The sequence below is a fragment of the Aulonocara stuartgranti genome (assembly GCF_965226115.1).
Source record: "Aulonocara stuartgranti genome assembly, chromosome: 17".
Taxonomy (NCBI): Eukaryota; Metazoa; Chordata; class Actinopteri; order Cichliformes; family Cichlidae; genus Aulonocara; species Aulonocara stuartgranti.
Window position 1 is genome coordinate 14,714,632 of NC_138953.1, and position 23,296 is coordinate 14,737,927.

At 38.8% G+C, this 23,296-nt stretch overlaps 1 protein-coding gene across 3 annotated transcripts; it reads right to left on the reverse strand.

Moving 5' to 3' along the window:
- Positions 1 to 1,201: 1,201 nt before the first annotated feature.
- LOC309691872 (alanine aminotransferase 1-like) lies at positions 1,202 to 22,632 on the reverse strand. Of its 3 annotated transcripts, none has more exons than XM_082509892.1 (11): positions 20,405 to 22,632; positions 13,145 to 13,234; positions 12,711 to 12,819; positions 12,473 to 12,603; positions 10,736 to 10,979; positions 10,278 to 10,357; positions 10,052 to 10,188; positions 2,871 to 2,955; positions 2,638 to 2,793; positions 2,245 to 2,354; positions 1,202 to 2,150 (listed from the first exon to the last, which is right to left on the reverse strand). In XM_082509892.1, the coding sequence occupies exons 1-11, from the start codon at positions 20,756 to 20,758 to the stop codon at positions 2,045 to 2,047; spliced, it is 1,602 nt and encodes a 533-aa protein (XP_082366018.1). In that variant the 5' UTR covers positions 20,759 to 22,632; the 3' UTR covers positions 1,202 to 2,044. The 3 variants fall into 3 exon arrangements, with proteins under 3 accessions (XP_082366018.1, XP_082366017.1, XP_082366016.1); XM_082509891.1 differs by having other exon boundaries at positions 2,245 to 2,318; positions 2,871 to 3,045; XM_082509890.1 differs by having other exon boundaries at positions 1,203 to 2,150; positions 2,871 to 3,045; positions 20,405 to 22,631.
- Positions 22,633 to 23,296: the final 664 nt, after the last annotated feature.

Sequence of the window (23,296 nt, forward strand, 5' to 3'; positions counted from 1 at the left end):
AAGTTCAAAAGTATAATCATACAGCAAAATAAGATCTTTTATTATTCCTTGGTGTAATAACGTTTTAAAGAGTTAGTACAAGCAGATATTGTCATGCCTTTTTAAAAAACTGAGTATATTTTAATCTGGGAGTATTTCCTGTAATTATATCTATTGTCGCTCTATGAATTATGTTAACTTTGCAGCTTTCTTCTTGTTTGATGGCAGATACTCCCTTCACCCTGGCCAAAAAGCCTAAAATGACCAAAGAAAAGTGGGAAACAGCTAAACATGAGAGGTTTTTAGACAAAATTGGTGTTTTTTTTCCATTGATTAAGCACTTTTTCCAGCCAAGAGTGATACCATATATGCCCTATAGCTGCAGAAAAGGCTAACATTGTTATCTTTTTACAAAAAAAAACAGCTAAACATAAGAGGTTTTTGGACAAAGTGTGTGTTCTCCATTCTTTAAGCACCGGTTCGAGCACCAGTTCGAGCACCGTTTAAGCACCGGCACCATTTCAAAAGTACCGGTTTGTTACTGGTATTGAATAAAACCTAAACGATTCCCATCCCTAGTGCTCAGTGTGTCTGGTTTTGCTTCCCCTTGTCTCATTAGGTCTGATTCATCCCAGCTATCTTACCACCTGTTTCCATCCTCTCGTTGTCCTGCTTGTGTATTTAAGTCCCGTGTTCCTTCCTGTTAGCTGTTATGTTGTACCTTCACTATACTGTGTTTCTTCCCTCCGCATTCCCACTTAATTCCTAGTTGTCAGTTCCTCATTTATTTTGTAGTGTTTTAGTTTGAGTTTTTTAGTTTCAAGTTTTCTTTTTGTATTTGTAGTAAGTTATTTACAGCGAAATAAAAGCTGCTTCCTTTAGTTCATTCCTCTGTGTCCTGCGAGTCCTGCATTTGAATCCAATATCCTGCTTGCACACAAAACATGACATTAATCGTATGCTAATTGTTGCCTACCTACCGAGCTATGGTAAAGATAAGGTAAACACATTAGAAGAGCAAAGATGGAGGATGAGTGTTAGAAGGATGAGAAAATAAACTTTTTTCAGTAAAAGTTAATGTGGGAATCCCTGATAGGCAGAGACAAATGCAATCATATAGTAAAACAGACGCTGAAAATGGACCAGACTTCAGTCAAGACAACATCTGAGATCCATCCACAACACAAGGTTAATTAAGCTCCATTCTGTCCATGTAATCTTTCAGATATACCACGTGTTCATGTGTGTGTTTAAACATTCAACGATTACATTCCTTTTCAAGATAAATAAAGCACATAGAGACAACATGTTTCCATGCACCTCAATTTATTTAAGATTTCCACAACACATATGAATCAACGATAAGACCTAGACAGTTATAATTCATCTAAAAGCGTCACTCTTAGCTTTGTTCACATTAACTGGAAAACCAAAAAATCTGTTTTATTTGTTGTTGGATATCATCCACCTATGCTTTATTCAAATTTTTTATACAAGCCCAGATAAATGGTGTGGGTTGTATCATGAAGATCATAAAGAATGAAATTTCTGTACCACTTTGTTCGTGGCCCAGGTTAATAATGACTGACTCTAGTGTTGTAAGCTGACAGAGTGCTGGCTAACACTCTAACTTCTAAATAAAGTGCTCTGATTTGTAAAGCTGATATGATGGAGAAAAGGAAGGTTTTGCGTGTGAATGAGACCAGGAAAGAATGAGATGGACATCAATGATTTACTGTGGCACACAAAAAGGGAGCAGCTGAAAGAAGAAGAAGAAGAAGACGCTCACTACTGAGAATCATGAGCATCATGTCAAAACTTCAATATAGCCTATGTTGTTTTTGGCTAAATTCTTTACTGTTGGAACTGTTGCAAAGCAGATGTTACTATTGCAGAATGACACTGAAATCTTTCTAAAAAAAAATATTATTTTAGTTATACAGACAGTTATTTGAATTATCCTCTTGAGATACTTCACATAAATCTGACCAATCTCAAGTTTACACTTAGTTTAGGCCACCCTCCTCCACAGGGCACTATAAGCTGACTTCTTGCTTCTCTTTCTTTACACTTCTGTTGGGGTCACAGTGCCACCCATGAGACGGCAGTGAAAGGAGGTGAGGCGAGCTAGGACCTCTACCAGGGTGTAATGAGGAACAAGGATGCATAATCTGCGGGAGAGCACCACAAACAAGAGTCAACTTTTTGAAGCAATACAACATGCAGTACAAACCTCAAAAGGTTTTATGATTTCATATACTTTACCTCAAATGGAAGCTGTCAGTCATTTCCCCATGTTCACCTGCACCAGCTAATACACCCTCCTCTTCCAGTAATTTCTGACAGTACAGAACATCAGCTTTCAGCCCCAATAACTGAAAACAGAAGTGCATATAGGACAGTATGGCTTTCAACTTTTGTACCATCAGAATGATGTTTTTTTTTTTTTAATATTCACATTTTTTTCACAATCCCTCAATAGTCTGTTTTCAAGGTTAAGCCATGTAAGGAATAAAGATGGAATCAGGTTCAAGTAAGGATAATGGTTTGGCATTAATTTGTAATGGCTAAACTTAGTGGTTAGACTTGGTATTCCATTAACATTGATAATAGACTGATGGAGAAAGAAAGATGGAAGATTGTTGGAACATTTCCCACCTTGGCCTGCTCCTTAATCCCACATGGTAAGTGCAGGCGAGGAAAAACATAGATTCCTCCAAGCACTGGCTGACACCTTACCCCTGGCAGTTTATTTAGGAGCTCCTGAACCCATTGAGCATTATGGGACAGAGTAGCCAGGATGAAGAAGGTCTCCTTTGTGAACAGAACAACCAGTAATTAAAAGTAAGAGTGTAACAGAGGACAACTGTTGGCTTTTGCTGTTTCCTCACCTGCATGTATGTGTGATACGATGGGTCTCCAGATTGTGGCGGATTGACCATAAGATCCAAACCAAGCTGTCCTGTGACTGGAGTACTGATATCACAACACAATGTGTTATCAAAATAATAAATCACCTCTGGATCCATATTAACTACCTCCATGTATCCAGCCCTCAGACCACACCTAAGATGCAGACACAGATTATCTTAATTAATTTATCAATATAATGCATTTAAAATTTGAGAAATGTCTAAACTATTCATTTAAATGCATGTATGGTATAAGAAGGCATGAAAAGTGAAGCTTGAAAGTATATTTCAAAGTGTATTTAGCCTACATTAATTCTAATGATCAGTATGTGGTTGCATAAACAAGCTATGCTATAGAAGCCTAAAGCCCTTTTCACAAAGGATACGGCGCATACAGTGCTGCGCACAGAAACACATTCATTTCTATTGCTTGTGGTGCAGAATAATGGTTTACTGCTGCGTCAAGCAAAGTGCAGCGCAAGCATATCAGCAAAAGGTACTGACACATCCCGTGGTCAAAGTTCAAACCAGTTTAACTTTGACTGCTGCGCGTTGTTATGTAAATTTGTGCAACCAATAAAAAAGAAGCCCACAGTTGCACTAAGTTCTATGAGGTGCCGTAAGGGACATTATTACTGAAACGCTCTCACACACACTACTGAAACGCTCTCACACACACTACTGAAATTTTAGCTCTCACACACACTACTGAAACGCTCTCACACATACAACTGAAACGCTCTCACACACACTACTGAAACGCTCTCACACACACAACTGAAACGCTCTCACACACACTACTGAAACGCTCTCACACACACAACTGAAATTTTAGCTCTCACACACACTACTGAAACGCTCTCACACATACAACTGAAACGCTCTCACACACACTACTGAAACGCTCTCACACACACAACTGAAACGCTCTCACACATACAACTGAAACGCTCTCACACACACAACTGAAACGCTCTCACACATACAACTGAAACGCTCTCACACACACTACTGAAACGCTCTCACACACACAACTGAAACGCTCTCACACACACTACTGAAACGCTCTCACACACACAACTGAAACGCTCTCACACACACTACTGAAACGCTCTCACACACACTACTGAAATTTTAGCTCTCACACACACTACTGAAACGCTCTCACACACACTACTGAAACGCTCTCACACACACCACTGAAACCAGAGGCATTTCCGCTGAACAGGAAGTTGTTTCCTGACAAGGAAACTGATGGAAAAAGTGGTATATTTCAAAACACTACAAGGATGTCTACTCAGCAACCTGCTAGTACAGCAGTCCCCAACCTTTTTTGCGCCACGTAAATGATATAAAAATAAAAAAACGATAAATACCATGAAAACCATAAATAGAAATGTGTTCGAATTTTTGTGGAGGAATAAAACCCATTACATAGAAAGATCTCAGCTTGTGAAGGGATACAATAAAGGTGGTATCAAAACTCCAGAATTGGAATTTATGGTTGGCACCCTTAGAATTAAATGGTTAAAATCTTGTCTGTCACAGCCAGACTCTACTTAGCTCCACATCCCATGATTCTTGTTTAATAAAATAGTATACAGGATTAGACTTTATTTTGAAATGTGATTTTGCGGCAAATAAAATCCCCATAAAGATATCAAACTTTATAAAACAGACGTTGCATTTTTGGGAAAATGAGATTTACCCACAACTTCTCCTCATAATTCAACCTTATGGAATAATAGGGTAATAACACTTAATCAAAAATCAATTTTCAAGAGTGACTGGTTTGAACAAAAATATTATATTCATAACAGATTTGTTGGATGATAACGGTGTCATTCTAAGTTACACAGACTTTTCAGAAAAATATTGTCTAAACTGTTCTCAAAGAGAATATAACAAATTTTGTGAACTGGTCCCACTGCCTCTGCTTCATTTGATTAAAATTTTTATGATATACAATAATTTCTCATCAGTGCTCCCAAATTTATTGCTAGGGCAATGTCAGCTGTTTGATAAAAATGCAATAAGAAATTTGTTAGTAGTTTCTTCAAAGACAAAATATTTCATAGTTACAACAGAATGGTTACATGGCATGGTTCTAATTTAGTTATTTCATATACACTGGATAAAGCATACTAAAAATTTATGAAATAGCCTATTCTACCTAAAGTTAAAGAAACACTTTAAACAAAACTAATACTGTGGCAGAATTTCTAAAAAAAGAGATTTGGCTTTGAGGTGGATCAGTGTTCTTTTTGTACTGATGAAAATGAAACCCTAGAACATCTTTTTTTTTCTATGCCCTATCACACAATGTATTTGGTGCAACTTAAAAAATTGGATTTCCCTAAATATTAATGATGTGCCACTGTTTGAATTACATCATAATTTTTTTTATATGGATCATCTAGCATTGGATGTCTCAGACATTATTAACATCATCATACTTTTGAGTAAATATCATATCCATTGTGCTAAATGGAGGAACGCTAAGCCTTCTCTCCCTGGTTTTATTGATGATTTTAAGATATTTTTCTTTGCTAAAAAAGACAAAAAGCACATATGCCAAAAAAATAACCAGGATAATGCACGTCTCCCGCTATTCTAAATTTTGACTTATGCTGAGGCTAATATATTCGATTCAATTCAATTCGATTTGATTATGGGGGATTTTGACAGTCAGAAATATTATAATTCAGATCAGTACATTTACATATTTTTGTATTTAAAAAAAGGAAGCTGACACACGCAAGACTTTATCAAAGGTGTGAGCATCACAGCAGATGCCTTTGTGTCAAAGTAGCTGAAGATAAAACACATAAAAACATGAAGGTGGTTTTCCTGGCCTGGGATTTTATAAAAAAATATTCTGCAGTACATCAAAAACGAAAGAAAACCATTAATCAACATATGAACGTTACCTCTGACGTTACAGCGGTTTTATTAGAGACACGGCTAACGTTTTGCATTTTGCATAATTTTAAAAAGTTTAAATTTATTCAGTATTGAACGGCAGAAATTAGGTTTTCTTTTCGGAAGTATGTAAAATGAAAAAAAAAAAACAGCGGCCGACTGCGCTGTAAACAACAGTAGACTTGTGCCTAACAAGCAAGCGAATAATGCAGAAAACAGATTTTTAAACGGAAAACTGTTCTTGAAGTACAGAGAGAGAGAGAAAGAGAGAGAGAGGGCTGTGCATGACGTGCGATTTTATCGTGGTGGAAGCAAAACAGTGAGGGAATTCATGACGATGTTTATGTGAAGCGCAGTTTGGATCTTCTTTTGCTGCTGGTTCAGTCAATATTGTTTGGAGAGAGATCAAACTAACAGCTTTAGAATCGGCGCAAAAACGGCGTGAAAACAAAGCGCGGACCTGCCGACAGATCAGAGTCAGCGAGCTGTCGGCTTTCAGCCCCGACCGTGTCCATGCTGTCGGGTGAGAAAGGCGACATCTCACTGATTCTGATCCGCGGGTCCGCGCTGTGTGTTTACGTCTTTGTGCAGAAGCCGTGTACCTGCTCTGATTTACTGTCTTAGCTTTTTGGTGGTTGTTGAAATTTTGTGAGGTTTCACCAGAGATTCTGGCATTTCGGGCAAAATAAATTTATATTAAAAAATCGATTCAGGATTTTAATGAATCGATTTCACGTTATCCAAGCCAGAATTGATTTTAATCAATAAATCGATTATAAAAACCCACCCCTAACTAACAGGTTGCTGAGTAGACATCTGTGTAGTGGTTTGTTTGAAATCTAACACTTTTTCCTTCAGTTTCCTTGTCAAGAATTAACTTCCTGTTTAACTGAAATGCCTTCCTGTTCAACTGAAATGCCTTCCTGTTTAACTGAAATGCCTTCCTGTTCAACTGAAACGCCTTCCTGTTCAACTGAAACACCTTCCTGTTCAACTGAAATGCCTTCCTGTTCAACTGAAACACCTTCCTGTTCAACTGAAATGCCTTCCTGTTCAACTGAAATGCCTTCCTGTTCAACTGAAACACCTTCCTGTTCAACTGAAATGCCTTCCTGTTCAACTGAAATGACTTGGTTTTTCAGTTGTGTGTGTGAGAGCGTTTCAGTAGTGTGTGTGAGAGCGTTTCAGTTGTGTGTGTGAGAGCTAAAATTTCAGTAGTGTGTGTGAGAGCGTTTCAGTAGTGTGTGTGAGAGCGTTTCAGTAGTGTGTGTGAGAGCGTTTCAGTTGTGTGTGTGAGAGCGTTTCAGTAGTGTGTGTGAGAGCTAAAATTTCAGTAGTGTGTGTGAGAGCGTTTCAGTTGTGTGTGTGAGAGCGTTTCAGTAGTGTGTGTGAGAGCTAAAATTTCAGTAGTGTGTGTGAGAGCGTTTCAGTAGTGTGTGTGAGAGCGTTTCAGTAGTGTGTGTAAGAGCGTTTCAGTTGTGTGTGTGAGAGCTAAAATTTCAGTAGTGTGTGTGAGAGCGTTTCAGTAGTGTGTGTGAGAGCGTTTCAGTAGTGTGTGTGAGAGCGTTTCAGTTGTGTGTGTGAGAGCGTTTCAGTAATAATGTCCCTTACGGCACCTCATAAAGTTCAACCATAGGATGAAGAAAAAATTTTTGCGCATATTCGAGTTGGGTGAACTTTTTGACAGAAGTTAAGGTGCATAGTTTTTAAACTTCCAGAACTTCTTCTTTAAAGCTTTCTTCTTTGAGAGATACTTTTTTTTTCTTCACATTTGAACATAATACAACACAAACTCTCAAAGAGGACACAAAGTCACAGAGATACATGTTTTGAAATGACACGGAGCTGGGGCATCTAGTACATGTAGAACGGCCATAAACAAAACTGACATACAAGCAGAGCGCAGCGGCATTTTTAATAGATAAAAGGCAAATGGTTTGAACATGAATTAAGGCTGTAGATTGGGGAGAGCCTCAGGTGGGACTGGCGGAGGCTCTCAGGTAGGGCTGGGCCATATTATACCGTTCACGGTAATACCGGTATAATGTTAGGCAACGATAGGAAAATGAAATATCGCGATAGAATGGGAGTAAAACGCGCATGCGCAGTGCCTTTGTTTTCATACGCACATGGCCGATTGTTGAGTGAAACAGATGATCCAGAATTGGTTTGTAAAAATGGTGCAACTTCCGTGATGTGGAACTGGTTTGGTGTTTGTCCGTCAGATACACAACAAAGCACATTTTTTTGCAGAACATGCAAGCGGCCGTTGTTATTGTCGTATTTGTCGGACTAAGATGCTCTTAAATCTGGGAGTAATCTGGGTCCTAAACTCCGTATGCTTCAGGTCAAACAACACTGCAGCATCACTTAGAGTTAAAAACTGTCTAAATTCTTTCATCTTTAATAAAACGATCAGCATTGCTGCTTTACCAGGTGTAACTATGAAGTTTAACTTCCAGGCATCCATGAAAACAAAAGTTATTACATTTAACGGAGTTAGAAGTTAGCAGGAAGCTAGCGGAAGTTAGCTCGCTAGTTTCGCTAGTTACCTAAGCATGATATTGCATGTTCTGACTGAGAGATTTCTGAAAAAAATCAAACGTACACCTCTGCTATCACTTGCAACATAAATGAAGACAGGAAACTAAACAGCAGTGACGTTTGTAGGGTTACTGAAGTTGGGCTAGCTGGTATATAATGATGTGCTACGTGATCGCTAGCGACACAGCTATGTTAGCATAACATAAACAGTGAAGCTGGAGGACGAACACTAACACTTTTCCACTTATAAAAGTTAACGTGAAGGTTCTTCATGGTTAGAGACAAATGCAATCGCATGGCAGGATGCTGTAAACGGACCAAACTTCAGTCAGGAGAACAACTGAGATAATCCATCCACAATACGAGGTTAGTCATTAATATACTGCAACAACATGGGAATAGAGCAGCTGCCAGAGAATTCAACATTAATGAATCAATGGTACAGAAGTGGAGGAAGCAAGAAGAATGAGTTTAATAAAGTTTGATTTATCTGACTGCTTTGTTTCGCTTAATGTGCCTTATAATCCCGTGCACCTTATGGTCCGAAAAATGCGTACTGCACACTGCAGTTTAATGTTGCAAAGCACCTCTTTTTAACTTCAGTGGATATTATACATGGTTATGCTCAGGACATGTCAGCCCATTTCTAGTGGAAATGCCTTTTGGTTAAACTTTCAGCAAGCAATTTGCATTTGTACTGTTACATTTTTATAAAGCTTTAATGTACATAAAAACCAGCTTCTTGTTTAAGTGAATATAAATGGAAGGTTGTCTTTTTGCGCTAGTAATGTTGTGGAGTTGTATTTTGTCTCGCATCAATTATATCGTCGGTTATATCGTTATTGCAAATTTTCAAATATATATCGTGATAAATATTTTTGGCCATATCGCCCTGCTCTACTCTCAGGCCAGGCAGATCTCCGTGTACTAATGACAAGCTTGTATAGCAGAGTGTGTCAGATATAGATAGAGCCAAAGCAGACCCAGCAGACTTGCTGTGGTGCAAGTAGTGGTAGAATGGCCTGTTCTGGCTGGAACCAGGCTGGAACCAACTCCGGTGTTTCCTAGCATTTGCTACAATTGATTCATTTGCAACTTCAGCCAAATAGCCCAAACACTCACTAACCTAACATCTCCCAAAATTCCTTTTCAGTGGATGCCTCCACTCAAGAAGCCTTTGACACACTCTTCGGTTCAGCCTCCATCCCCATTAAGCCACATCCATCTCAGGTAAAATGCACCCATATGCCTTTTTCTCTCGCTGTCTCTTTCCCAAAAAACAATAGACAATGATGTTGGAGACATTGGCTAGAAGGAGTTGAGCACCCTTTTCTTTGCATGGACAGACCTTAGCCATGCCTTTTGCTCATCAAGCCATACAGATGCAATTTTTTCTGCACATGTCTGGAGGCCTCCACCCGAGCCGGAGGTTTCTGCACCTGCTGGTCCCATCACCTCCGCCGGTCCACAGTGGAGCATCGCTGGACTGGCAATATCTCAATTATAAAGTATAGAAAATTGACTGAGGCCTAAAATGATATTATTACAAATATCTTTTAAAAAAACTACATTTTTGCGCCTCCGGCTTCCAGTTGAGCTCCAATGCCACCACTGTCCATGCGGCCATCCACCAGAACTTTTGTCTAGGATCCTGTTGGAAATTGTTGTTGACAAACATAAGAGACAGAACTCACTCTCTAATGCAGGTACTGGATAAAGAGTGGAAGGAGATCAGCTGCACTGTTTCTGCAAGCTCTATATCCATTTCAAACAGGACTTTCTTATAGGAAATAAACTCTCTGTCCTTCCCATACACGCTGTCCTGGTACACCTGGAGTGCAGAGGAAAGAAACTGATAGATAAAGAAAACCTGACAAATGCATAATAAAAAGCCAATCTGAAAAGACAGCTCATGGTCACCTCATCAGCTAACAGTAGGACTCTCTCAGCTGCTGCGAACTGAATCACTTCCTCTATTGACTTCCTGTCCTGCACATGGCCTAGAAAGACAAAGGTAATATAAACAGTGATGAAAGAAGACTGTATCTCCATCTAATGTACAGTACAGTGCAATAGTTACACCATTTGGCACATCCTCTACAGTGAAAATAACAAATAGCAAAGTTTTACAGATTACAGTCTAAAGTAAAATGTCAGTCATATATATTTAACCTCTTTAATATTCTGGATATTTATAATTGAGCTATTAGTATATATTAGAGCTATTTCTAATATTTTGTAACTTTTTAATATATTGTATTATTGAATTTATTTCAGTCAGTTGCTGTCCAGCAACTGTAACCACATAATTTCCTTCGGGATTAATAAGGTGTGCTGATTCGGATTCTCATTTCACTTAGCTACTGTGTTTTACTTACCTGTGGGATTTCCCGGGTTGCTGATGTAAATGGCTCTGGGCTCACAGTACCCCCGAGCAGCCTTTAAAGCTTGATGCATGTTGTCCAGGTCTACAGCCCACCCTCTCTCCTCTGTCAGCTGGTACGGTACCAAGACTACCCCAGCCTCCTCCAGCACATTGTACAGCATGTGTGGGCAGGGCCCAGGTATCAGCACGCCTGTCCGAGTATTCCCCTCACCACTGGCCAGCAGTTTCACAGCAATCTTATAACAATAATCGAAAAAGCTATATGTTTTTCCTTTAGGGAGAGCAATCTTTTCTGTCACTTTTTGCTACAGGTTATTAAAAAATCAGGAATAAATGAAATAAAATAAATGTTTGAAGCAGAAAACAAAGTAAAACTGTTTCCCCTCGCAACTCCCTTTGCAACAATGAGAGATCACTCACACATTTAAGCTTTTCTTTACAACTAACTCAATAAACTATGTTTAAAGGCTAAATTAATACAATACACCTGGTTGTTTCAAAGATTCTAAAAATATGTTACATGTAGAAGTAAAAATGTTTAAGCTGTTGTTTGAGAATATTTTGGTTATTTTGGTTGAGGTTTTTACAATGTGTAAAGACTGGACATTATTATTAATACAAATCATATTATTTTTCAGTTAAGTGCAAAGATAAAATGTGAAAGCTAAACAACTACTACAGTTTGCTATAGCAGAAGATACATAAAAAAGTCATGGAAAGGATTTCCACGTCATCAAATTGCTTTATTTCAGCATTATGCAGGTCTGTTATTCCAACTTAATGTACTTGAGTTGGCTTATTAATTAATGATGAATCAACTTATTTACTGCAGTTGAGTCCAGCTTAATTTAATTGAGTTGATCCAAGCCACGCAAATTACATTAGTCCAGCAAAAGCACTTAATGCTGATAAAAAGTCATTTATGAACAATAAATAGCAATAGCATACACGTGGTGTGTGTATAATTTCCTGCCTCTTGTGACCCTAGTGATTTTCCTGTGGTTTGTAATGATTTTGTGATATTGCTAGTCCAGGCAACTAACCAGTCTTGCTAGCTTGCATTATGTCATCTCAACAAGAATAAATTTAGCAAGTGTTATGCTGATGAATTTGATGCAGATTGTATATGTTTCAACTATGTTCACTATAGAAACATCAAATTGTTTAGTTCAAATTACAACTTAGACTCTTTAAATGAAATAACTATCCAATTTTAGTTTTTTGAGCGATGGTAAACCCTAAAGATTTGTGGGTGTGTGGTCTGAGTGATAGGTGTGTTCACTCAGATAACTGCACTTTCCAGCTGTCTGTTTTTATGCTATTGTGTCCTTTCAAAGCATTTTAAAAAAGATAAAGTGGCTGATAAAGTTGGACATTGCATCTTGCTTAAAATGTGTTTTATTGTGTGGCCTCCCTTGATGTTAGACATGTTTAATTATGTAGTGCAGGGGTCCCCAACCCCCCGGGCATCGGACCGGTTCGTGAGTCGTTTGGTATAGGCTGGGACTGATCCACTGCCCTGCGACTTATAGGAATAGGTGGCTGAGATGAATGTCATATGTGCTGTTGATATTAGTTTACTTGTTTCTAGTTTTCACGGTGCTCCATGATTGTGAGAGGAATAAAAGAATTGTGGACATCAGTATGAAGCGTGGATTCTTTCGACCAGAGTAGATACATGTAGCATTTGTGTAACTAGAAATAGTACGAATAGTGTTCATAGTCATACCATTATAGCCCTTTGAGAGCCAGCAGAAATAAAGATGTTTTGGGCATATGAAGGAACTCCATCTCTTTTTGTGATGAACTCAGCGATGCTTTGCCTCACATGACGAAGACCAGAGGATGCAGTGTATGAACCTATCAAATTATAATTATTTAAGTATATTTCAATATACATGTGAGTTAAAATCCCAGACTCTCAAGTTTAAAATTCAGTTTGTACATGCAAATTTTTTAACCCTCACCCACACTTGCTCCGTCACAGGCCTCCAGGAGTTTCTGAGCTCTTATCTTGACATCCAGAGGAAAACATTTGTCTTCCAGCAGCTGAGGGTATATACACACTGCCAAGACCTGAGGAAGTAGGCCAGATTCAGAGAGGAGTTTGTAGACAAGACTTTTTGAACAAGGAAAGTGTTTTTAACACATTAAGAAGACAACATGGTTACAAATATAGGATATGTATGGTGCAAGAGTAATATAAAATGCAGGAATTAACAATAATCACTATACATTACATCCACTGCAGAAAGTAATGGACATAAATAAAGCACATGAAAATAAAATGGATAAATAAGATTACACTTAAAAAATCACAACTTATATGACAGATACACAAGTTTGACAGGAATGCTTACACAACACAAAAAGTTACACAACACAATTAATGAACACTAACCTGTCGAAGAAATGAAACATGTTGTAAATCAACTCTGTGGGGATCACCTGAGCTAACATCAATCACCTTCTTGAAGGGTTTCTGCGCCCCCTGCAGGACAACACATGTTTAGGACTCAATTCTCTAGACCCGAAACAGATTTTCTCATTTCTCGCAACATTTCTGAGGTTCTCAGCTCCCAAGTTAGCTAACAGTTTTAGAGAAACAACTCAGTTAAAACAATTAACTCATAAATGAAGAAGCAGTTTGAATGTTTATTACAGCTGAAAGTTTCTTTGATTTAATGAAAACCAGCCTGGTTAAAATATTTAGATTTTTAATCAAAATGGCAGTGGACCACAGAAGTGTGTTCCTCATCTTCAAATTTTCTTAACTCTTTAACCCTTAAGTAACCCCTGAAGTTCCTTTCTGAAGTGAGCCATTTCTGTCATATTTAACGCTTTTGGTTTAACTCTTTCACTGAGACTTCAACTTTGCTAGCTCTTCATTCCTCAAAGATTTTATCCAAGCAGCTCCGCTATGTTTGAAATTGCTGCAAACCTGTTGTGTGTGTGCTCTGTGAATATGCTTACATATATCAGGGGCAAATATGGGTTTAATATCTTGCCCAAAGACACTCAGTTAATCAGACTTGAAGAATCAGGGACTGATATTGTGTTTAATTAAAAATATTAAGTAGGTTGAACTCAATTTTTAACAATTTGTTATTAGAACTCAATTTAAGTAAGTTACCAGTACTTTTTATGCAAAAACGCTGATCAACTCAATTTATTTGAGTTGTCTTAACTTAGAAAAACTAAGTAAGCTGGAAATGTTGCTTCTCAGTGCGGAAGGCTGAAAGACGTGTTTTGAAAGTGCCACGCCACTACTGTCCCCCTCCCTAGCATGGATGTTAATGTTAGCTATGTTACAGTGGGGCAAAAAAGTATTTAGTCAGCCACCGATTGTGCAAGTTCCCCCACTTAAAATAATGACAGAGGTCAGTAATTTGCACCAGAGGTACACTTCAACTGTGAGAGACAGAACGTGAAAAAAAAAATCCATGAATTCACATGGTAGGATTTGTAAAGAATTTATTCGTAAATCAGGGTGGAAAATAAGTATTTGGTCACCTCAAACAAGGAAAATCTCTGGCTCTCACAGACCTGTAATGTCTTCTGTAAGAAGCTTTTCTGTCCCCCACTCGTTACCTGTATGAATGGCACCTGTTTGAACTCATCATCTGTATAAAAGACACCTGTCCACAGCCTCAAACAGTCAGACTCCAAACTCCGCCATGGCCAAGACCAAAGAGCTTTCGAAGGACACCAGGAAAAGTATTGTAGACCTGCACCAGACTGGGAAGAGTGAATCTACAATAGGCAAGCAGCTTGGTGTGAAAAAATCAACTGTGGGAGCAATCATCAGAAAATGGAAGACATACAAGACCACTGATAATCTCCCTCGATCTGGGGCTCCACGCAAGATCTCATCCCGTGGGGTCAAAATGATCATGAGAACGGTGAGCAAAGATCCCAGAACCACACGGGGGGACCTGGTGAATGACCTGCAGAGAGCTGGGACCAAAGTAACAAAGGTCACCATCAGTAACACACTACAACGGCAGGGAATCAAATCCCGCAGTGCCAGACGTGTTCCGCTGCTGAAGCCAGTGCATGTCCAGGCCCGTCTGAAGTTTGCCAGAGAGCACATGGATGATACAGCAGAGGATTGGGAGAATGTCATGTGGTCAGATGAAACCAAAGTATATCTTTTTGGTATAAACTCAACTCGTCGTGTTTGGAGGAAGAAGAATACTGAGTTGCATCCCAAGAACACCATACCTACTGTGAAGCATGGGGGTGGAAACATCATGCTATGGGGCTGTTTTTCTGCCAAGGGGACAGGACGACTGATCCGTGTTAAGGACAGAATGAATGGGGCCATGTATCGTGAGATTTTGAGCCAAAACCTCCTTCCATCAGTGAGAACTTTGAAGATGAAACGAGGCTGGGTCTTCCAACATGACAATGATCCAAAACACACCGCCCGGGCAACAAAGGAGTGGCTCCGTAAGAAGCATTTGAAAGTCCTGGAGTGGCCTAGCCAGTCTCCAGACCTCAACCCCATAGAAAATCTGTGGCGGGAGTTGAAAGTCCGTGTTGCTTGGCGACAGCCCCAAAACATCACTGCTCTCGAGAAGATCTGTATGGAGGACTGGGCCAAAATACCAGCTACTGTGTGTGCAAACCTGGTAAAGACCTATAGTAAACGTTTGACCTCTGTTATTGCCAACAAAGGTTATGTTACAAAGTATTGAGTTGTATTTTTGTTATTGACCAAATACTTATTTTCCACCCTGATTTACGAATAAATTCTTTACAAATCCTACCATGTGAATTCATGGATTTTTTTTTCACATTCTGTCTCTCACAGTTGAAGTGTACCTCTGGTGCAAATTACTGACCTCTGTCATCATTTTAGGTGGGGGAACTTGCACAATCGGTGGCTGACTAAATACTTTTTTGCCCCACTGTATATTGCTGCCTCTGTTCGGTGGTGTCGAGCCAAACGGACTTTAACGTGTGTTTGAACGAGCTGACGGTTCACTCGTTAAGCTGAAAGAAAGATGCTTTAATCACAGGAGTCACACATGTGTCCACTGAACCATCTGGGAACTCTTCTTGTTTCGTAATAACACAAATACTAAATCCTCCTTCTTTTGTGCTGTTTTGTAGCAGTGTATACACCTGAGACTGTCACCTGTCTGTCTGTGCTGCACTCTCTCTCTGTTTCTTTCTCTCTGTGTTGTGTAATAAAAGTATGAACATGTATTTATAAGTTACACTTGTGTTTGAATCCTGCAGCTTATCACACATTTGATTTCCATGTGTGACAACTGCAAGTGTCCAGAGTGATGACAGACTGAGGGACCCACTGCTGCACATCATCTGTGAGGCATTGCACTCACTGAAGGAATAACTGAAGGAACAACATTTGTCTCTTATATATGATACACCTATATATGCACTGTCAAAGATACTTGTCTTTGAGTGAAGATTTAAGGTGATAAGACATATAAATAACTGCAACTTGAATCTGTACTGAGGCTCAGTATTTGACACAGAGTTCATGTTCACTGCTGTAATAGCTAATAATGATTAATATAATAACTATAATAATATTGGCATATTATATTTACATTACCAAAGTGATATGACTTTAGTCTCATGAACAACATTAGCTAATTGTTATTTACTAACTAATCTTGAAATAACTGTTCAGTACAGAAATGAAGCCCAAAAATCATGTTTTACTGTCCTGTGGTCTCAGCCTCAGATACTTATCAAATCACACAAAGCTCTTGTAGAAACAAACAAACAAATGAACAAAATATGTTCTCCTTCATTTCTGTCAAGCAAAGTTGTATGACACATTTCCAGCGGTTAGTATCATGGTTGCTAGGCAACCTGGGAAGCGCGACGGAGACTAGACCGTCGCATACAGACAAACTTGCTGTTTAATTTGCAAATCGAGCTCAACACTGCCCCTAGCGTCCTGGAGCACTTCCGTTGTGTTTTGGAATTTGCATGTGTTTTTGAGTTTGCATGTGTTTTGGAGTTTGCATGTGTTTTGCATTTTGCAAGTGTTTTGGAGTTTGCAAGTGTTTTGGATTTTGCAAGTGTTTTGGAGTTTGTACGTGTTTTGGAGTTTGCAAGTGTTTTGGATTTTGCAAGTGTTTTGGAGTTTGTACGTGTTTTGGAGTTTGTGAGATTATAATATTATTTTATGCCATGTTATACCCCTAATTAAAGATTGTGAATTATTATGTAGTTTTAGTTTGCATTATTCTCCTGAATTAGAAGAAGGTGATAACTATTGCATTTGTTAAACTGATTTGCATTACATTAGATTGCTGATTTATTGTGAATGAATGATATTGTTTTATGATGCATTATACTAGAGATGGCACGATACCACTTTTTTATGTCCGATACCGATACCGATATCATAAATTTGGATATCTGCCGATACCGATATGAATCCGATAGTGTTTTTTAATCAACAAAACTGTTTTTTAAAATATCTTGCTGCATTTTGCAAGTCTGCAAGTTCATACTCAAGTTTAAAACAACAACTACACTAAAGCTATTCTGTTATACCTGTATACAAAAAAAATATTTCATAGTTCAGCAATACTGATCAATCTAATAAACTTAGACCTACACCATCCTCCCTATTCTGGTATTTTAAAGAGTACTTAGCGTAAATATTAAGCAACCTAACTAATAGGGTTCCAACTCCCAGCAACAACAAAAATAAATAAATAAAAAATAGGGAACCACCCCTCACGCTCCACCTCATGATGCTTAATCGACGTAATCAACCTTAATTTGATGCAGTGTGAAAAAAAATGCACAGAAATCAATTCTTTTTCAAGAAATATTAAATAGATTCAACATCTTTCTTCAACAAAATTGCAGACTGCACAGATGGTACCTTCCCAAAGTAAAAAGTACTATAGCTTACTAGGGTATATATATTAGACTTAATAGTCACTATATACAGTAATTGACTTCTATTCATTTTACATCAAATTAAAACTTTGGGTGTCAGATAATTATTTATTAAAAGCTAGACATTTTAAATGAGAATAAGAAAGAAAAGTATGTCTTTGTGCCCCCTTTTCCCAGTTAATGCCCTATCGGCCCCCCTGGCTAAACTTTGCTAGATCCGCCCCTGCACAGTTACCAGCCGTCAGCTACGTAGAAAAAGATCCTGGAGTAGAAAGTAAGATTAAATAAATTGTAACAACAGCTTATCAAGCTTAAACGTGCTGCTGTTGTTCAGCCGCTGGTTTCCTCTTTCTGGTGCAAAGTGGACCAAAAACAAACTAGAGACACGGACTCGCGACAGAAAAGCCGATCAGCTGATCATTTAAGCAGTTTCACGATTGAAGTAGCAGCCGGAGAGCGAGAGGCAGTCGCTCGTTAAGCTTAACGTGGGAATGCTTTACAAACATTCAGAGATGGACTTACACACCTGCTTTACTTCTCTCGGGGATAACTTTGTCGGAGATGAAATGCCAGGTTGCTAGCGAAGCTCCAAATGCTATCCAGATCACCGACAGGTCCCGCATGCCACAGCCGCTCTATCACGTGACGCATACTGCTCCGACTGCTAACGTTCTGAGGTGAGTTACGGTGTGTTGCAAGTTTTGTGAGGTGCTTTCGTGATATTTAATGGATCGGATTACATTTTTTATTTTTCTCCGATATCCGATCCAGTAATTTAGGTCAGTATCGGACCGATACCGATACGTAATATCGGATCGGTCCATCTCTACATTATACTGCTGAGTTATAAGAAATACTGTTCGCAGAAAGTCATCGCCTTATTTGTCTGATTAGAAGAGAACAGAACATACTGGAGTTTTCTGCCCCATCTCAGCAGGAGCAGATAAACAGGGAGCCAAGGTCGTAGCTTAGGCACTGTGTGAGAGAAAGCATGTGAATGTTTAGGCTTTTATGATAAGGTGGGGGCCACTAGAGGCTATAAGAGTTTGATCAATGCTCCACCATTTTGAGATCTGATGCTGTCTGCGTACGGTGTCCATCTCCCACGCGTGTGATCATTAAAATCATTGTTTGACTCAACCCGGCCGGACCAGTGTTGTTATTGTGGTTTTTCCTCTTGTGTCCATCCCCAATATTTGAATCCGTAACAAGTTTGCAAGTGTTTTGGATTTTTCATGTGTTTTGGAGTTTGCAAGTGTTTTGGAGTTTGCAAGTGTTTTGGAGTTTGTACGTGTTTTGGAGTTTGCAAGTGTTTTGGAGTTTGTACGTGTTTTGGAGTTTGCAAGTGTTTTGGAGTTTGTACGTGTTTTGGATTTTGCAAGTGTTTTGGAGTTCGCAAGTGTTTTGGAGTTTGTACATGTTTTGGATTTTGCAAGTGTTTTGGAGTTCGCAAGTGTTTTGGAGTTTGTACATGTTTTGGAGTTTGCATGTGTTTTGGAGTTCGCAAGTGTTTTGGAGTTTGTACATGTTTTGGAGTTTGCATGTGTTTTGGAGTTTGCAAGTGTTTTGGAGTTTGCAAGTGTTTTGGAGTTTGTATGTGTTTTGGAGTTTGCAAGTGTTTTGGAGTTTGTACGTGCTTTGTCTCTAGGGGCCACCGTAAGAATGTAACCAAACTGTTTATCATTGAGAAAGTGTGATGGAACATTAACATAGTGTTAGTTTTTAACCAGCTGTTGTTATTATTTAGCCAGTTTTTGTCTGTTGGAATCTTTCTCCTACAACAGAACATAGATGTGATGCTTCATATCTTGAATATGGAGGAGCAGACATGAATTAAAATGTATCCTCACAGTATGCAAATGCCTACGGGGACTCTCTTCTCTTCTACATTTGGTATTTTACATTTGGCCCACATAAAACGTGATTAGTCTGATGAAAGAAGTCCTTCCCGACCACTGCATTCAAATAGAGTGGGACAACATTGCTGCTTCCACAAACTGCAAACCCACTGATGTGTATTTTTAATAGATTAATTATATGTTTGTTGGAAGACGTAATTACACACCAACCTCCTATATATTTCGGAGTACACTATGGTTTTTGGCTATTTAATAGTGTAAAATAAATTACTGACTTCACCTTTAAAGGTGGTGTAACACTACTGCTGTGTATGTGGAGAAGATGTAGACATTTGTTCACAACCCTGTGACAACCATTAAAAAATAAACAATTAAACAGGAATCTGTAACTCTCAATTTGTAAGACCTTCTGATTAGTAGACGGCCTGCTTCAACATCTAAGGCACAGCCGCATAGTGTAGTTGCATGTTGTCACCTTACTGAGATGCTGTATGTTACTTTAACTCCTTTAATTTAGCACTCCTCAGTAGATCTAAGCGTGTGTAGATAACTGTAAATCCTGTAAGCAAGTAGAGCTGTCTTGTCACAAGTGATTTTTGTGATTGTTTGCTATGACAGATCTGTAAATACCTTTTATGTGTAAATCAAGGAGTTTGGCAAGTGTCAACTTACCTATATTTACATCTCCAGTAGGGAAATGTATGCATTCTCATTTACACATTTGGCTACATGTTCTAAAAATAAATAAATAAATAAAAAAACCACACATTGCGTTACCACTTGAAGAGAGGCTAGTCTTTCCCGATGTTTGCTACAGAGATTGCATTTACTTTATTCCACGGACACTTTTACTTAAAAGAAAGATATTTTGGATATATACGTTTGAGCTGATTGCCAGGACTTACCAGTGAAATCTCTTTTCTGATTCGTTCAGCCAGATTCTGAAGCATAGTTTGCGGAGAGTCTCTAAGCCCTCTCACTGTGGGGTTCACATGTTGAAGAGAAGTCATCATCTCCATGAAACAGTTGAACTCAAATGTTGGAGCTGTCCATTTAAAACTATTGCAGTCCGAGGAGCTTTGCCAGACAGACACTGCTTCTTCCAAATTACTTTCTAGCACAGACTTTCCCAAAATGTGGGGCCCGCCCAAAGCCATTGCGGGGGGCGGGGGCAACGCTTGGACACTGCTAGCACAGGGCGCCACACAAACGCAAAGCAGGAGATGAAGCATCGCTGAATGTTTCCAAACCAACTTCATTCTAAGCCAAAGACTAGAAAATATGGTGAAGCATATCTTCCCTTTCAGATGTTAGCTCTTTATACAGTAAAGTTACAGTGGGATACAAATAATATCAGGCTGATTCTGCCATCCTACCACGATTTGGTCCCCCTGTCTAAACAGACAAATAGTATCCCACAGCTGTTTATGTTTTTAAACCCATTTTGCACAGAGAAGCATTTTTTGAAAAATGTATTGATAGCAATGTTGAATATTATTACACAGAATAAAAACAACTACATGTAAAATAATTACACCGTGACGCCTCTGCCGTTCTAAATAGAGACAGTAACTGCGTGTTTATATGCAAGCGTGTAAAACCTGTAAATCTGAATATCTGCCATTCTGCAATTCATCTCATGTAAACAATAACGTGACGCACAGCGTGACGTGAAAAAAGGCACATACCTTTGACGTTGCATGACGAACTCTGTATTCCTCCTCCACACGTAAACGCAAAAAAGGAGTTTTAAAATCTCAGTTTTCTGTGATTCGAAACGCCGTTTACGTGTGGACGAAACCGCTGCGTTTTCAAAAATACCCGTGTAGGTGCGGACATAGCGTAAAAGAGTTAGTAGTTTATTTCCTTACTACCTGTAATTTATTGCAATTACTTGTATTTGCGTAACTGTTTACTAAATATTTGAGGTGTGAAATAAACCGCAATGGAGCAAAATATGGGTGTGTGTGGTTGGAGGATGTGATTGTGCGTGAGTGTGAGTGTGCGCGCGCGGGGGGGGAGGAAAAAAAGTTTGGGAACCACCGCTTTTCTTTGCAAGCTCCTTTGACTACGATGACCTGGATGACTGAGAACCTTCACAGACATTTTGGGAACCACTGTTCTACCACAACAAATTAAAGAATAACTAACTGGTGGACCACTTCAACAGAATGAAATGGGACTGCAGGTTTAATATGTAATTCTTTGACCAGAAAGAGACCTATGTACTGGTCTAAAAGAAAATAATGTAATGTAAAACCCAAGCAAGAATATTTATATATTAACTTGTATTTTTAAATAGATCACAATATTTTAGAAATTTGTGGTTTTAATACGCAACTGTTTTTGCAGTTATTAATGACACCATTCCTTTTATAAGGCTCTTATTTAATTTACACTGGGGCTCCAGTCACATACATATCAGCATGTTCCAAATAAATAAACAAGGGTCAATAAATATTTTTATCATATGACTACCTGTTGAACAAGCTCTTTGTAATGCTTGTAATGTAATGCTTTGACAAAATCAGAATAGAAATCTACTTCATTTGCCGATCAAGGATAAAAAGCTTGGCAACAACTATTCTTCAGAAATGCAACATAGGAATAAGGATAAACACCGTACAGAGGAAAAATAATAACTAATAAAACAACATTAAAATAAAGTGGGAAATCTTTTTACAGACAACTATGACAAAGTGCAAAAGTAGAATATTTTGGGAAGTTTGGAATGAAATGGATTGTGCTAGCCCATAACTTTGAATTTTCTTTAACTGGTAGCAGCATAGCAGCATTTAAACAGTTCATAATTTGGTTCACATAATGACTCAGTGAAAAATGTTGCTTACCAATTACTTGACACATATATAATTGTATAAGTTTAGCTTTTATACAACAGAGCAGACTTGGACTAGACCAGGGGTGCCCAATCCCGGTCCTCGAGAGCTACCGTCCTGCAGCTTTTAGATGCATCCTTGTTCCCACACACCCGAATCAAATGAATGGCTTGTTATCAGGCCTTTGCCAAACATGATGGCATGCTGAAGAGGTAATCAAACCATTTGATTCAGCTGTGTTGGAGTAGGGATGCATCTAAAAGCTGCAGGATAGTAGCTCTTGAGGACTGGGATTGGGCAGCCCTGGACTAGACGGTCCCTTTCCTGCCATGGGGTGAAATTACCTGAGACGGTTAACCAGGGCCCCACCCTGGAGCCATACCTGAGGAGGGAGCTAGGTGGAGAGCGGCTGGTTGCCGCACGTTAGGGGACAGAATTTGTTTGGATGCAATTTTTTTAATCATTAGAAGAAAAAAAAAAGAAGAAAAAAATATATATATCAATAAAAATGTGATCACTCCTTTTTCTGGATTTTTGTTTTAAAATGAAAAGACACTCTGCCGATTACATGAAAGAGCTTTATTAAATGGAAACTTGCACATGATTTGCAATGCAGAATAATAATACTGGACAGTTAGCATAGGTGCAGAGAGAAAAACACAACTTGTGTCAACCGCCTAATACACAATGGCTATAGGCCAAAACGATGACCTTTGCATAGAAGTCCCTACCCAGTGCAACTGCAGTGTAGGGAGAAAGAGAGGTTTGTGTCTACGGGGACAGTTAAAGGGAGCTCCAGGTACACAATAATAATTTCTACATAAAGTTATAGTATCTTCAATCTGAAGTCCGCTAGCATCCTTGTAGCACGTTCTTTTATCTATTAAAACAGGATCTACAGCTGTCTGATAAATAAAAGAAGTTATATACAATGAGAAATCAGACAGGGGAGGAGATGAA

Coding starts and splice junctions, on each gene's coding strand:
- LOC309691872 (XM_082509890.1), bottom strand. CDS start 20,758: ATGAAGTTGGTTTGGAAACATTCAGCGATGCTTCATCTCCTGCTTTGC. Junction 10,189..10,277: donor TCCTACTGTTAGCTGATGAG/GTGACCATGAGC, acceptor TCTGCACTCCAG/GTGTACCAGGACAGCGTGTA. Junction 2,151..2,244: donor ACTGACAGCTTCCATTTGAG/GTAAAGTATATG, acceptor GCTCTCCCGCAG/ATTATGCATCCTTGTTCCTC.